Here is a 16,928-nt window from a genome sequence, read left to right on the forward strand (position 1 = left end):
CTAGGTCTCCAAATACGTTGGGCCCAACTCTCAGGTACATTAAGGCCCCATCCACAACTCTGGCTCTGCAGAGCAGCTGTGGGTGCCATTTGCCATACCTGCACTTTAGAAAAATAGCAGCGAGAGGATGCCACAGGGTGGGTTTCAGAAGCATGCCAGCCTGTCCACCCCCCTGCCCAGGTCTACACACGCACGGGGCCTGCCCAGCCGCTCATGCTGGAGCATCCTCACTTTTCATTTTAGGAGCTAGGTCGAGTACAGCTCGTGCTGGTACATTGCCACAAGCTGCAAATCACGCCACCAGCTGCAGCATGCACAGCCCCCCCCCCGCAATGAGACTCAAGCCTTCGAAATCCAGTTTGGGTGGGTTTTTTTCCCCCATTTAAATGGGGGGGAAAGTGTGTTCAACAAAGGTAGGTGGCAACAGCACTGGGTGAGCTAATGAACTTCCCTTGATGCGCACTTTATACTTAGAAACATTTATGCTTTGTTCCTGGAATATATCCTGGCAGTATCAGGGGAATAGGTAACGTGGGGTGACAGTATCAGTTTGGGTATCTTCCCTGCAAGAACTGTTTTCATCCTGTTGCTTGTTTCAAGAGGGCAGACATCAGGGGTTAGTGGTGGGGTGGGGGAAATCAAGAGTAAATATTCTATTATAACATTAATTAGATACTAAGTAGCAGAAATATGGGTACAGCATTACCAAAGAAACTTTACTAGATAAGAGCGGTGTGTTTTACCTGTGAAAAGACTGTTAGCAGTTAACTGCTACACTGGTGTAATTAACTACTATAAACCCACATTGCTTACTTGTAATTAACATGACAGTAAAAACCTTAGAGATTTTTGTACATCTTCTCCCCCGCCCCAAAGAGGAACTGGCAGTACAGGGGTGCAGACATTTCCAAAACACTAACAAAAACATCAGCAAGAAGTGACAAATTCCAGTTGGTCTGTATTTGAATCCCAGGGATGACCCTTGTTTTCCAGCAATACACCAATGAGGTAGAATGTATGAAACCGCTGAGCTCATTATGCCACTTGAGCCACATTTCACTGTACACAAGCTACGCTGATGCCTCTGCTTGAAATAATGAGGGAGGAGTTTGCTTCCTTTGGCCGTGCAGCCCATTAACATCACAGAATAAAGAGTCTTCTTGCGTGTTGCTAAGCAGATGCATTTTCCATCATATAGCTGTTTCCTGGAGAACGTAGCCTTTTCCAGGAGGAACTCCAGCTTTCAACGCTTCTGGCCAGCTCTGGGTCTCATAGTAAGTTGATAAGGCATCAAAGACTGTCAAGAAGAGTGATCAAGATCAGTATAAATACAGCAATCACTGGAAATCTGGGCTCATTAGAACAACACAGTCTGGAAGATTTGACAGCTGACATCAGCCAGGCATTGTTGCTGTTGGTTACAATCTGATGGGCCGGCAACCTAGGAAACTCGTTTGTGACCAGAGGTTATGTATTGGTAGCTAAAGATCAATGGCATGAGGAAATTCTGCCTTCTAGCTGACAGCCATGTTGACCTCTTGACAAGCCACCATGGAACAACTACAGCTTCCCGGAAAAGCAGAACATACCCAGGGCCTCTCCACTAAGAACAGCTTCTCCAGTCACACTTCTGTGTTTCCTAACGCTGCTCTTCATGTTTTGTAACTTTAAGGTGAACACTTTCACATTTATTAAACTTGGGCCAACTTTTCATACATGGATGCCTCAAGATAGCTGCGTACTCCAGAGCATTAGGAAAAACAATCAGGCCCCCTTCAGCAGGTGCCTACAGTGGGCGTAGCTTCTGGCACTCATGTTTGAGAACCTTGGCATTCCCATTTAAGGCAAGCTGATGTGAGTACTACTTCCCGTTCCTGGGTCTACTCCTCACTGCTTAGAGCAGCTTAGACTTGATTCTTCTGATACATGAAAGTGGCTAGAGTCTGCATGTATTTGCTGAATGTAACTACTCCCTGCCACACACACACCTATCCTAGGCAGTATTTTGAATGCTCCTCTTCATTATCCTTTCCTCCTCACACCACACCTTCATTAAGACCTCTATGGACAGCACCAGCAGGGTTCCCCAATACAGCAGCCCTACTGCGATGCGCAAGGCAGCTCTGAACCCACCCGCTCATCTGAACAGTAGCAATTCATGTGTTTTGGTAAGATGGGGAGTGGAGTTTCAGTCGCAAGGGATAATGATAACTCATTTTCCCACCCCGCTGCAATTACTGCCCTCAGTCCTTAAGAGGATGTTCATGAGTCAGGGAGCAGTTCTCCAGCCAGAATACCGCATGGATTGGCAGCAACCAGTGTGTAGACACAAGCTGGCCCAGGTCTAACAGAGCTTGTCCTCGGACTAGTTCTTAGCAAACAGGCGGTTGCTTTGCCGAGCTACGGCACCTCCACAATCGGTGGCTCTTCTGCTGGCAATGTTAACATGAATGGGCATCGCCTACTGAGCTAGCCTTCCAGCAGAGTGAGGGGCCATGTGCCCATGTTAAGGCAGAGGTTCGGGAAAGCGTCATAGATTACCAGGGTTGGAAGGGACCTCAGGAGGTCATCTAGTCCAACCCCCTGCTCAAAGCAGGACCAACCCCCAATTTTTGCCCCAGATCCCTAAACAACGCCCTCGAGGATTGAACTCACAACCCTGGGTTTAGCAGGCCAATGCTCAAACCACTGAGCTATCCCTCCCCCCTGCTATACATGTGTAGAAGACAAACTGGTATCTAGGCCCTACCACACACGCTGCCATATCCCCCCTTCTTTTGGTGTTCTAGTCCAATTAACTCTGGTGCCTGAACTTTCCTCCCCAGCCCCTGGCCCACGATTGATACCAGGGTGTAGAGCTCTGGCCTGTAGCTGCATTCTGGCAACAACCAGCCTGGGAGCCATACCTTGATTGATTGCTAACGTCTCTGAATGATAGTTCTTCACGTTGGTGTTCCTCACCATGTACTCTGCAATGGGCAGACGAGCTGTCTGCAAGGAGTGCTCCTGTGCCTTCTGCAAGGTCAGTTTCTGTAAGTCAAAGTAAGAGATTATGCATGCACATGCCAGCACCCTGACCTTTTCCAGTCTGATGACCTTGTAACACACACACACACACCCCTTTGCTTAGGAGGGGCTAGGAGTGTGGGAGACAGACCCACGCCCTCCATGGCTGGGTAAAGCCAATTAAGACAGACTGGAACTGTCCCTGTCCCTCCATTCCCCATGGAAACTGCCACCCCAGAACAGACCGGGGCACCAGCTGCCTGCAGCAGGTAGTTCTGGAAAAACATGCCCCTGGGGGAAGTTCCTTCCCAGACCCCAAGGGGCAGAGGTTAGCTCATCCCTGAAGCATGAACACTGATCTCCCTCCCAGAATGTTGTGAGGAAGCTGCCAGCCACACTTAGTAACAAGCAATGGGCAGGCTGCTGCCCAGAAGGCCATTCGAGACATAATCTCCTGCCAGTTCCCAGCCCGTTTCTACCCTCCCTTCCGCACCTGGCAGAAGGTGAATGAGTGGAAACAGATGGACACTGGAGTCCAGACTTCTTTGATCTGTTTCCAGCTGAGGCTAGACCTGGGTTTGGCGTGGGGGGGACAAGTTCCGTTGCCTTGTTTGTGGAACCTACTGGGAATGGATTGAGTGGCTCTCAGTTTGGCTCCTTCCTCTCAGGGAAATTCCCTCCCTGAGGGCCAGCCGTGCACGGCCTCGGGCAGGGTCCCAACCTGCCAGCCCTCCTGCTCAAGGCCTGTACAAAGCCAGGAGCGCAGCCCGAGTCAGTCTGCGCAGCCACGTGCTGGGGGATTCACCTCGGTCCCCCTGGAATCGGCAGCCTCCTGGCACTCCCAGTGCCTCGCAGACAGGAAAGGAAGGCAGTCGGCCGGAAGCGCTGCTTGTCGGCAGCGGAGGAATGGACAGCGCGGACGTCTGCACCAGCTAGTGAGGGTGTATTTTCCACTGACACATGAGCCGAGGGGATCCCTCGTTGCTCCTGGATTCCCAGACAGCAGCAGTAGCTGGCAGTTCCTGTCTCCATCTACCACAGGCCAGGAGCCTGTAGACGTTCCTCCCAAGCATGGCTCCTGCATCTGTGTGTTTGTCGCCTCCAGGCTAGACCGCTGCATGCGCTCTACACAGGGCTTGGCCCTCAAAAATAGTTAAGTCCCTAATGCCCACAGCCTTCAATGGGAGTTAGGTGCCTCCATACTCTGAGGGCATGGGCCTCACTGACGATCTTTAAATTGTGACTTGTCTGGGCTGTGCTTAGTCAAGAGCTTGCCTGTCGCCTACACCCCGAGTATCTGTCACCCAGACCCTGGCCCAAGGGTGCCCCTCAGCTGGGGGACTCATGCTGTCAGAACCTGGGGTTAGTGCCTCCAGGTCAGCAGCAATGCTTTCGCTGCCTATGGCCTCCACGCCCCTTGGAAGGCGCCACGTCTAACAATCTCCAGGGCACAAGGTGAGACATCTATTCGGGTCTGGTGCCAGATGCTATGGAGCTTACAGCATCACACACTTGAAACGCTTTGATTAACACTGCGAGCCAACGGCTTTCTAACGCACTGACTTAACTGCCCTCTGGTAATTTGCGTCTCCAAACATGTCCGACGGCGGGACGTGTGTGGCCCCAAACCCACAGAGGGATGGCGCCGTTCCCCACTGGGACTCTTTGCGGTGCAGGGGTCCATGCTAGAGCATCCGACTCAGGAGGGGGGCCTCAGCGATCAGGAGAGATGGCAGGGTTGGAAGTCACCAAACTTATATTCACGACATAGTTTTGTGACCATCCATTAGGAATAGTTTGCAATAACCTGATCGCACTGCTAGTGAAGAGGAGAAAACTGCACGACGGCCGGCATCATTTCCTGCCGGGGGCTCCGCTCGTGCTGGCTGAAGGTGCCAAGTGTTTGGTGCAGCTTCCACCGAGCACTCACCTTCTGAATGCTTTCATCCACGAGCCCGCCGAGGACATACACTCTGTGGGGGTCGATGTCCTGCAGAGCTAGAAAGGAAACAGAGCGCACACGTGGCCACGCTAGTGCCATGGTTAAACAGAACACTAGGCCGCTTAGCAGTAGCGGATCTGCCGCAGAGGAGGGGTTGGCTCAAACGGTTCTCTCTGCCCAAGCCGGGCCCCGTGCGCAAAGGAAGCTGGGGCCATGCAGTGTGCTGCAGAAGCCACCCCGTGCCCCAGAATTGTGCTGCGTACCCTAAGTTTGTATTGGAGGACGGGGTCTAACCCTAATGGTTACAAAGGAAACCGTCAAAACTTGAACATCTGCCTGAGCCTGCAGAGAGCCTGAAACAACCGCTCCGAGGTGGGCCGAAAACTGCGAAATCGGACGATGCAAACTGCAATGGCAACACGTGTTAACTCTCTTTCACTGCTGATCATTTTGACATGCAGCCCCAGAGAGCCAGGCCTCACCACATGCCAAAGGCTCCAACTGTATCTACCAAGCTTGCCGCACACACCTCTGAACAGCTTCCATAGGCCCGCTGCACCTTTCCACTACGAAATTCTGCAGCAGACTGTCAGTTCAAAATAGAGGAGCAGCATACAATACATTCACTAGCAAGCCACAAGAGGGACCGTTTTATTTTCATGTTTACTTCAGTAAAAAACCTCTTTTTTTAAGATAGATCTGAAACAGCCACTGAATTTCCAGCCTGCTGCCCTGGAGCACTGCAACGTGCAGGGTTCTAACCACACAGCACATGGGTCAAGTCATTCAAAGGTACTGAAATGCCAAATTCCCGTTGATATTAATGGGAGTTAGGCGTCTAAATACCTTCAAGGATCTGGGGCTAAACCTTCATGCGTTGCTGGGACATCTTGAGCATTGATTAGTGTAGATCAGATCCAGATAGAGATCCCAGCTACACCAGTTCGGAACTGATCTGTCTGAAGTAGTTTTAAACACGGTTTAAGAAAGGCTTTCAAACCAATCTTGGATCAATTGTTTTTTAAAATAAATTCTAGATTTTAACAACATGAGTTCTCTCCCGCCACAGCTCCCCCAAACAAGCAAAGGGCTCACCATTCTCTGAGTCAGGAGTGAGGTAGACAATTGTCTCTAAAGGAAATAGGTCAAGATAACTTTCTGGAGTGGTATCCATCTGAAAAATGCAAAGGGAACACGCATGTGAAGTAGACAAGAAGTGTCTTCAGCTAGAGTCCATCTGCTGGGGTGGAATACCCTTGTCAGACATGAAGCATATCAGAATTGGTAAGGTTGCTGGGTCATTCAGACCCACAAGGGCATGATATTTTTCAGAAGAAACTAACACACATTCGGTATCTATAAAGGCCACTGGTAATTTTCAAGTTTTGTTAAATTATTTCCTGAGCAAAATTAGGAGATATATTGAGGGAAAGAGATTAGCAATAATCCTAACTAATTTCACTGCCTCTGTTGAGAATTAGAATGTTCTCCATGATTAGTTATCACAAAGTCATGCATTTTCCCCCTTTAACTGCCCAGCTCGTGAAGTTTATTGGAGGGAATAGAGCTCAATAGTATCCAGGGGTCAGGACTCCATGGTGCCAGGTGCTGTACAACGCACAAGACAAAAAGATGGGCGCTTCCCCAAAGAGCTTAGTGGGCTTGATTCATTCCTCGGTTGCTCTGTTTTTTTCCCATGGAGATGCTGGCTGGGGGAATCTGAGTTTTATTCCCAAAGATTGGCTGTGCGACCACTTGTAGGGCAAGCCATGTGGGCCAAAATTTCTCATCAACTGCTCCTCTGCAATTCCACTGATAGCAACAGAGTTTCCCTGGTGCCACTGAAGACAGGGTTACACAGGTTTAGCTTAGGTCATAGTTTGGCCTACAAAGCCTTAACTATGGCTGACCATGGGCGCGGAGGAAAAAACCCAGCTTGACTCAGCCATTCTAGGCTGAGGTTGCAGGGCTGGCGGTTAGGAAAAGCATCTTTTTAATTTGTAGACTGGACAAGTCTGATGTGAGGTCCGAGATCCAACAATCACGGAACACCCCTCCTCCCGGAGCCAAACCTCAGTTAGCAATGAAAACGGAACATGTGAATTGACGCAGTGGGTCAGACCCAGGGTCCATCTCACACAGTATCTTGTCTCTACTAGTGGCCAGCACTAGATGCATCAAATCCCACACATCTGCCCAAAAAACAGTGTCCCTCCACTGCACCAGGGGCTGTTTTTTTGTTCTGTGTTCACACAGCATCAAGCACAATAGGGCCCTGGTCAAGTCCTAGGCACTTCAACAATGCAAAGAATTAATAATAAGAATTTCCCGTTCATCTGCAGCAGTTCTACACTCAATTTTATGATCCCACTGAGTGTCATTCACTCTTGTTTCATTGACTTTGAATAAGACACTTGTCTCGAAGATCAAGCTAAGATACATATTTCAGAGTAACAGCCGTGTTAGTCTGTATTCGCAAAAAGAAAAGGAGGACTTGTGGCACCTTAGAGACTAACCAGTTTATTTGAGCATGAGCTTTCGTGAGCTACAGCTCACGAAAGCTCATGCTCAAATAAACTGGTTAGTCTCTAAGGTGCCACAAGTCCTCCTTTTCTTTCTAAGATACATAGCGGCTGTGTTCATAGGAGGAGCATATGAAAAGGTACAATGAAGACAGGAAAGATTCTAGCTTGTGTTACTGCGTTTTAAAAGCAGTCTTCTAGATTATATTGATATGAGTCACAGGAGCAACGTGTTTTGCTGTGTAAAAAAGGGTAGTAGCCACTGTCTTGTAGAATTCGCTCACGTCAGTTACTTTTACGATACTTACGAGGTAATTGGAAAACCCGTCATTCATTCGGAAGCACTCTTCGGAAATAGGACTGCCTGCCACAAATCCAGTAAGGCAAATCCAAAACGGCTTTCCAGCTTTCTTGTTGGAACCATACAGCCTCCTTATCTGAGCAGCAAGGCGACTTATTTCCTTCCAAGAGATGACAAACATCTTCACACAACTGGCCCGGATGGGTATGGGCTCAGAGCTAAGGGCACCACTTTCTCCCATCACAGCCCAGCTTAGCGTGCGCAAGCCAAGGAGGTGGCTGAGCTCCTACCTTATACACATGGACTAGCAGGTGTTTTAAAGGTCATTCATGAGGGACAGTGGAGATTTATGCTGGCCAGGGAGAGTGGGGTAACGAAGGCTCTGTTCTGCCCTTGGCCTTTGGGTACCCATCCTGTGCGCTGCGTTTTGGAGAGACAGCATGCCAAGGGCAGGGGCACACTGCATGGGTACAAAGCAGGCCGAGGACAGAAAGGCCAATCAAATACATGCAGCTATTGGAGAGCAAGCTCTCTTGGGAAGCAGAGCTCTATGCCTAGTGGTTGAGGGCTGGGATTTTTCCCCCATGTAAAAGCCTTTGTTTTTTTACAGTAGCCCCTGACATTCCAGCCCTGGGATAAAGCTTTGCAGAGTAACCCTGCTTGCTGAGGGATATTGTTGGCATTGCTGGACCAACCAGCCACCCCTACCCCCAGCTCCCATCTAGCTCTGACCTCATTGGTTATTTAAAAGGAAACACGCTGTTTGTGCAGCAGACGAGCTTCAATAGCGGAAACAAAAAAGAATCACCTGTCAAAAAATGGATGCCTAGACAGTAACTCCTTGCTTAACGGTGTAGTTCTGTTCCTGAAATGTGCGACTTTAAGCAAAATGATGTTCAGCAAATGCAATTTCCCCATAAGAATGAATGTAAATGGGGGGGGGTTAGGTTCCAGGGAAATTTTTTTCACCAGACAATAGTCATATACACACACACACACATTTTAAACAAACAATTTAATACTGTACACAGCAACGATGATTGTGAAGCTTGGTTGAGGTGGTGGAGTCAGAGGGTGGGATATTTCCCAGGGAATGCCTTACTGCTAAATGACGAACTAGCCCTTGGCTGAGCCCTCAAGGGCTAACTCGTTGTTGTTGATATAGCCTCACACCGTACAAGGCAGCACGAATGGAGGGAGGGGAGACAGCATGGCAGACAGAGACACACACCCTGTGTGTGAGAGAGAGATGCGCATTGCCCCTTTAAGTACACTGACCCCACTCTGAGTACACTGCCTTGTTAAGTTAATCAGCAAGCTGAGATGGTAGCTGCTGCCAGGAAGCTCCCTCCGTCCGGAGCCCTGACGTGTGTCCCTTCCTGCTCTATGGAAGATGGGGTAAGTGGAGCAGGGGGGAGGGGGACAGCCTGACATTAGCCTCCCTCTTTCCCCGCCCCCGCAGCAAGCAGGAGGCTCCTGGGAGCAGCTCCAAGGCAGAGGGCAGGAGCAGCACATGGCCATGCGGGGAGGGACAGCTGAACTGCCGGCAATTGGTAGCCTGCTGCCGCACAGGGAACTTAGGGGAGCGGGGAGCTGATAGGGGGGCTGCTGGCCCACCCTGGTTCCAAGCCCCCACCAGCTCGCTGCAACAGGCTGCTCTTCCTGCAAGCAGTGGACAAAGCAAGTGGCTGCCAAATGACACGTTATAAGGGAGCATTGCGGAACGAGCATGTTCCCTAATTGATCAGCAATGTAACAAAGTTAACCGGGACGACTTTAAGTGAGGAGTTACTGTAAATGAATCTTTCTTACCAGCCAGGCCCCAATCCTGCAATGGGACCCAGTGGCTCAGACCTGTGCAATGGGACCCACTGGCACGGATCCCTGCTAAATACCTCCCACTGACCTCAGGGAGATGCCTCTGCTGGCAGACCTCATTGTAAGATTCCTCCCCAAGAGGCTCCCAAGCACTCGGGACAGTTAGCGGTTGCACAGCATACCTTCTTCGTCATGCGGCTGGTCAGACTCAGATCTACACACAGCCAAGGCGCTGCCTGTTTGGCCGCCAGAAGCCGCTCCTTGGCAATCTCTTTTAAAACACGTTTGCTGTGCTGGTGAGCAGCACCTGGAATGCAGAGCAGAGAGAGAGATGGGAAGGGAAGTGTTAGGGTGATTTGCGGGGAGGGGAAGAGAGGGAATTTAATCGCTGAAATTATGCAGGTACCTGTAACATTGCCCTAAATCCTAGGCCCCAGCATTCTTGTTGGGGTCCTCAGTGGCAGATGAGCTTCCCCCCCCCGCCCCATTTCCCTGCTTGGGTTCCCCACCCCCTCACTCCCCAGTGGCCCCTCCCCCACAGATCTATGTTGGTGTGGGGGCGGCAGGGTCTCCCATTGGTCACATCCCCTGGTGAGGTATTTGCAGTAGAGAGAGGGACATATTAATGCCGTTGCCCAAGGCACTGGCAAGGCCTCTTGTAGAACACTGAATTCTGCTCACCGTGGTCCAGGGAGAGGAATTCAGCCTGGAAGAGGTAGCGAGAAGGGCTGCTAGGGTGATCAGGGGAACGGAGGGCCGATCTCATGAGAGGAGGCTCACAGAGTTTGGCTTGCTCCGTCCAGCGAAAGGAAGGCCGGGAGGGGATCTGACTAAACACACCAGGGAGGAAGAAGAGCTATTGAAGCCGAAGGACAAGGCTGGCACAAGAGCCAATGGGGATAAACTGGTCAGGAGTAAATTCAGGCTGGAAATGAGAAGAAGGTTTCTAGCCACCAGTGGGGCGAGGGTCTGGAAAAGCCTCCTAGCAGAAGCCAGGGGGGCAGACAGCCTGACTGCTTTCAAAATGGGCCTTGACAAGTCCATGAACAAGATTATCTCGTGGGGTTGCCTGCGAGAGCAGGGGCCTGGACTCTCTGACTCAGAAGGGCCCTTGCAGTCCTTGTGTTCTCAGGGCTGAGCCCCGTGCCATGGAAACGGAAGAGAAGCTTGGTCTGGCAAGCGGCTGCCTCACCACGTGATCTCCTCCCACTGAGGGCCACGGAAGGAGCAGAAAAGGGCGGTGGTGGCTGCAGTTACAGAGAGGATCCAGGGATATGCAGCAGCTTTCCTTATCCTCACTGCCTCTCATGTTTGCTCCACACCCCCAAACTACTGTGACCCCCCACGAACAGGCCGGGAAACGCTGCCTTAAAGAAACACAAAGGGGATGGTTTGTTGGTTTCAATACGGACATGCTCGGTCTTTGATCTCAGGGATTGAAACAGATTTAGGTCATTGGCTGGTAAATTTTCACACCAATTTCTTGGTGGCAGCCACTCTAAATGATTGTAAGTTTCAGATTTTCCATGAGGAGCTGCTGGCCTCACAGAGGATTCTTGCTGCAGTAACTGCATGGAAAGAAGCCTCTGAAGAAGGACCACATACAGATTCCTCCCAAGGAGAAATTTCTCAGATGGGAAAGGCATGACGAGGTGTCCCATTCCTAGACACTTATACCTGAAGATATTAAAGGTGTTACCCTGCACTCACTCACACGTGGGAGTAACTTCACGCAGATAAGGATTCCCCCGGATGTACATGGGAACGCAGCAACGTGAAGTACCTGCCTGCACAACATTAAAAATGTGTGTGTAGAAGTCTTTGTAGGCCTTAACTGGCAGGACGTTTCATTCTGACGTTGAACAAACAACTCCAGGTAAAATTTACGTTTTAATAAAGCAGGAGCCTCAAAAATCAAACCAGCTAATGTTTTAGCAGCTCATATAAGATGGGTTTGTAAAAAGGCAATATCACTGTCTTGTGTAGATTGCTCACTTTTGTATTGTTGGATTTAATTCTATATTACAAGGGGGTTGGGCTCTTTAGGAATATGCCAAACTCCAGAGGTATTTCTGGACACCGTGTTTGGTGGCTGCTTATTTTGAAGCAGTTTTAAAATGGATTCCCCCACCCCCCGTATTAAAAGCTTGATACTCTGTTGTCAATAAGTAGCAGAATCTTGGAGGAGGACTCTCTGTGCGCGTCGATGGGCTTGTCTTCACCGCAGGGCTATCTCAAGTGCAAGGTAGCCTGTTTCCTCTTGTTTTTTCCTACCCCCTCCCCCAGATGTTCTGGTTTAACTTGGATTTAAACTTGAAGAGTGGTCAGTTTGGATGAGCTATTACCAGCAGGAGAGTGAGTTTGTGTGTGTATGGGGGTGGGGGGGATGTGAGAAAACCTGGATTTGTGCAGGAAATAGCCCAACTTGATTGTCATGCACATTGTGTAAAGAGTTGTCACTTTGGATGGGCTATCACCAGCAGGAGAGTGAATTTGTGTGGGGGGGTGGAGGGTGAGAAAACCTGGATTTGTGCTGGAAATGGCCCACCTGATGATCACTTTAGATAAGCTATTACCAGCAGGACAGTGGGGTGGGAGGAGGTATTGTTTCATATTCTCTGTGTATATATAAAGCCTGCTGCAGTTTCCACGATATGCATCTGAGGAAGTGAGCTGTAGCTCACGAAAGCTTATGCTCTAATAAATTGGTTAGTCTCTAAGGTGCCACAAGTACTCCTTTTCTTTTTGCGAATACATACTAACACGGCTGTTACTCTGAAACCTGACACACAAATCTGTGAGCATGGTGGTGCTTTCATTTGCAATGGCCAGCAGGACCAGAGGGATAGGCAACAAGTCAAGTGAACACAGTCACTCTGTGCAGCTCCAGTGTTATTCTGCAGTGTAGCCGCTTTCACTAGAGCTAGGCTAACTGGAGAGGACTGAACTCAAGTGTAGATCGTTTGACTTAACTCCACAGTAAAAATAAAACATTGCCCTGGTCTACACTTGAAATTTAGGTTGACATAGCTACATCCCTCAGGGGTGTGAAAAATCCACACCCCTGAGCGGCAGAGCTCTGCGACCTCACCCCCGGTGTCCTTGGGAAGGTGGTGTTCCTATAGTGGTGGAAAAACCCCTTCCATCGGTGTATGCTGCATCTACACCACGACAGTACAGTGCTGTTGCTATGCCCATAGTCCCTGTAGCGTAGGCCATGCCATAGGCTAAGAATCAAAGTCATTAAACCACAGAGCCAGATTCACAGGTGCTGTAAGATGGCCATTGTCCACCAACTGAAGAGCTAACCCCATACTTTTCAGTTTGCTTGTACCTTTATCTTCAGCATGTTTAGCTTTTCTCCTCTCTTTTTCCTGTTTTCTCTTCTTCTTCTTTGCCGTAACTATTTTCTCCCAATGCCTCTGTTTCCTCAAAACATTCCTCTTTTAACACAAAGAGAGCAAAAGGATCTGAGAAGCTCATAAAGATGCAAAAGATTTAAAGTGCTGACCTAACCAGGTTTTCTAAAACCCAGACCTAAGTTTGAGTCACCTTTCACAAAAGGACACCAAGTTTTCGGCTGCAGCTTTGTGCAGCCATAGCCCTGAACGTGTGCACACAAGTTGAGCAGATCCCTACCTACCCAACTTGTGTGCACAAATTTAGTTTTTGCTTGTGCAAAATCATGGGGGCAAATCAATAGGCTGGACTGAAGCGCCATTAAACGTTTGGGCCTAAACAACAAAATTTAGGGGTGGACTTAAAAAAAAAATTGTTTTGAAAAGCATTTTTGTCTTTCAAACTACGCAATAAAAGTCAAGGAAACAAAGCCACCAATCAAGTCTATTTCTCTTGATAAGAGCCCGTTTCAACTAAACTCACTTGACTTCCAGGCTGCAAGATCAAGCCTCTACAAATATTTTCTTTTTCCAAGATTGCTGCTGAGTGACAGTTCTTGTTTACATCTAGCTCTGTCATGAATTTACCAAAGGAACACTGTCAAAATAAACACCATACAGCTAAAAAACCACCTTCCTTACCTGAGTCACTAATGGCTCAGATCATTAAAACAGAGCTTTAAAAGATCCACTATGCTTTCCCACTCTCCCACATTTGTGCTATTTCTCCCCTAGTTTGTATGTGTCTCTCAGCCTGGATGATGCAAACAGACTGGTCAGTTTCACGGCCTGGGGACCAGTCTCTAGCAGGATGCAGCTGTGTTTGGGTTCCCAGTTCCACTAGCAGGGAATGTTTACATGGGTCTGTTAAAGAATATAATTTCTAGTTTTAGTCATTACTTTTGATAGATCCAGCATCTAGCTCTGACCTTGTGTGGAATGCTGTTAGGCCCTGATCCTGCCACTGGATCTGTATGGGCAGTGCTGTGTGCCCATGCAAACCCCCTGGCTGCAAGGGGCTGCCCATACGGACCCACTGGCAGGATTGGGGCCTTACCTTATACTGTACGTACCGAGTACCACTTCTCACTCCCCACAGGAAGGTCCTTTAGGCTGTCACAGCCCGTGTCAATCTGCAGGAGCTGGAAGCTTTCACAGATGCTTTCCCTGTCCCCTCCATCATCCTGCCAGGTGACGTCGCATTCCCATTGTCGATCTGCTCCCCGCACAGGGTCACTCTCCTCTGTGTCATGCTCTGCATGTTTCATCATTGCCCTGTGCTCCGGCACAGTGCGGAGTGGTGGCACTGCATAGAACAGGAAGGTGATCAGAGTCTAATGGAGACTTTGCACATTTAATTCAACGGACCAGATTGATACTTCCTAGGCGCAACTCACACCTGCTTGGCTCACGGCACCCGGCACCAGGAGGCAGAGAATATCAAGCAGCATTTCCACTGCTGCCCTCCTCCAGGGCTTCTACTGGGGGAAAGCAGCTTTGGTTTGACCCCCAGGAGCCTGCCAGGGAAGGCTGCAACAGGGTATGGGGCTGCAGCCCATTCAGGCTGCACCAGCTCTCAAAGGCTCCTCCAGAAAAAGGGAGGTTGTAGGAACCTTGAACCACCAGGGGATTCCCTGGCCCGGTGTACACAGATCCTGGAGCAAATCTGGCCCCATACATCTTTAAACCCTGCTAGGTGAAAGTGCAGGCAGTGACATAAATACCCACTGAGCGGGGAAGAAAGCAAGAAGAGGTTTTGTACACTTCATGATTAATGAGCCTGCTGAGTCACTAACAATGTGGGGCTCTCCCAAGGGACAGAGTCAGATGCAGACAGGCTGCAGCAGGATGGGATTATTAGAATGTATGCGTGGAAGGAATCAGCGTTCTGGCACTGGGACATTTCTCTTTGGAGAGGAAGTGAGTAAGCAGGGCAGCAGATTGCAATTGACTAGCAGATAAAAATATAGCACCCCATAATCCAGAGGGACAAACTCATGACACACACAACCCTTCTCAGCTACATCTTCATTTTCCACATTTTTATAATAAAGCATAAAAAATATTTAAAATAAAGTTCTGACATTTTTTACCCCAAAGCTTTTTCAAAACTGAACCGACCCTTCTTTGGAAGGGTGATGGTACTTGATTGTTCCCTAGTGCTTAGGTATATCTTATCCCTTTGGGGCAGGACTGTGACAGAAACCAAAGTGAAGATGGCTTAATTACACTTGTCTCTATTTGGCAAAAGAACTCCAAACTCTCCATGCTACAAACTGCACCTGAAAAAGAGCTCTGTGTAGCTCAAAAGATTTTCTTTTTCACCAACAGAAGTTACCTTTTATTGGACTATTAACTCACTCACCTTGTCTCGCTAACATCCTGGGACCAACACGGCTACAACTACACTGCAAACTACAAACAGCACACACTCTGTAGGCCAAAAAGAAGAAAAAAAAAACACACAACAACCCATATTATGCTTATGCGCTAATAAATTTGTTAGTCTCTAAGGTGCCACAAGTACTCCTGTTCGTTTTAACCCATATTACTGTTACCCCATCCACCCTTCCCTGTTCTCTTGGTTCAACCATCTATTGCTATCCTAAAACTAAGCTTTTGAAGGCAAGCATTGTCTTTTATTGTATGTCTATACAGTGCCTAGGGCTGTGATCTGGGTGTGACCTCTAGGCACTGCTGTAATAATAATGCCTGCTGAACATAGACAAGCCCATAAAATTCCCAGCATTCCCTTCTCTGTTACATATAGATTTTGCAGTCTCAGCTAAACTGGTTTAAATCCAGAGTAACACCACCACAGCCAAAGGAGTAAGGGAGTTACTGGACATATTCACTGGTGTAGGAATTCAGAATTTGGCCCCATGGCTTTAAAATAAAAATACACATCTGGCCTTCAGCAATTCCTTCGTTCTAGTAACAGGCTATCCAGAACCAGCCATGTGGAGGCAGGGACACCAATATTTCATACGATTTCATTCTTTACAAGTCTGCATGTTTGCTACTCACCAGGCACGCTTGGTCCCCTAGCGACAATGGCCAGCGCCTAGGACACGGCCAGGCTGTAACAGCACCTGCAGCTTTAAGAAGCTTGTAAGCACCAAACTTCCCGAGTGATGGCTAGACACAGTCATGTGGCTCACCCTCAAGGTCACTTCCTCTGCTGAGCCAATTGCATTCTAGGAGTTGTAGTCCTACTACTCTGAATAGCTAAGAGAACGAGCACCTTGGACATCTAACATTGCTGGTTTTAAGCCATGTGAAAGAAGACAGAAAGAGCTGCTCTTGCTCCTCTCTGGCTTCTTTTTTAACCTGAAAGCAAACCTTTCTCCCCTTTAGTAATGGTCTAAACCCTCTTTTACTTTGGGAAACTGGGGGTTAGAGGGCTTTTGCTTACATTTTATTTCCATAGTTCATATTTCTTGGTATCTATCCTTAGTTCAGGTTGTCTGACGCTTCCCACTGTAAGCCCCTGTTCTCAGTTGCCTATAACTTTGCCAAACTTTAAATGTTTGTGCTGAAATCTTCCATGCCAGGTGTCTGCCTCATGCTGAATTTTTTGGAAAGTTTCAGCTAAACTGATTCAATTGTTTCCAAGAATGAGATTAAAGACATTGTTTAGCCCATATTAAAATAATTCTTAGAGTTGTTTCTCTGAGAAGCTCTAGTGCATCCATGTTTTGGAGCAAGGACTTGAAATCTAGCAGGGAAATTTTGCCCTATAGTGTCAGAGAGTTGCCATTTGTTGTCACTATGAAAATCCGCCCAAATTTTGCCAAATTATAAGCTTCTGAAAAATTACAGTTCACACATGCTCAATATAGACTTGTTTGAGTTTGGCAGCTAAATTTTCCAAAGATTCCATTTGGACCGAACATGCTCCATCCCCACAGAATTCGCACCTGTGACTCACACCATGTGCC

General features: G+C 48.5%; 1 protein-coding gene across 1 annotated transcript; it reads right to left on the reverse strand.

The window, feature by feature from the left end:
- Positions 1-695: 695 nt before the first annotated feature.
- TRMT10B (tRNA methyltransferase 10B) lies at positions 696-16,214 on the reverse strand. Its single transcript, XM_073345720.1, has 9 exons — positions 16,015-16,214; positions 14,061-14,293; positions 12,924-13,032; positions 9,772-9,896; positions 7,779-7,931; positions 6,044-6,122; positions 4,937-5,004; positions 2,907-3,030; positions 696-1,297 (listed from the first exon to the last, which is right to left on the reverse strand). Exons 2-9 carry the CDS (start codon positions 14,256-14,258, stop codon positions 1,191-1,193), a joined length of 963 nt encoding a protein of 320 aa, XP_073201821.1. The 5' UTR covers positions 14,259-14,293; positions 16,015-16,214; the 3' UTR covers positions 696-1,190.
- Positions 16,215-16,928: the final 714 nt, after the last annotated feature.

This window comes from Lepidochelys kempii, chromosome 5, assembly GCF_965140265.1.
Source record: "Lepidochelys kempii isolate rLepKem1 chromosome 5, rLepKem1.hap2, whole genome shotgun sequence".
NCBI classification, from domain to species: Eukaryota; Metazoa; Chordata; order Testudines; family Cheloniidae; genus Lepidochelys; species Lepidochelys kempii.

Coding starts and splice junctions, on each gene's coding strand:
- TRMT10B (XM_073345720.1), bottom strand. CDS start 14,258: ATGATGAAACATGCAGAGCATGACACAGAGGAGAGTGACCCTGTGCGG. Junction 13,033..14,060: donor GGAGTGAGAAGTGGTACTCG/GTACGTACAGTA, acceptor TTGTGTTAAAAG/AGGAATGTTTTGAGGAAACA. Junction 6,123..7,778: donor ACGGGTTTTCCAATTACCTC/GTAAGTATCGTA, acceptor TGCATTTTTCAG/ATGGATACCACTCCAGAAAG.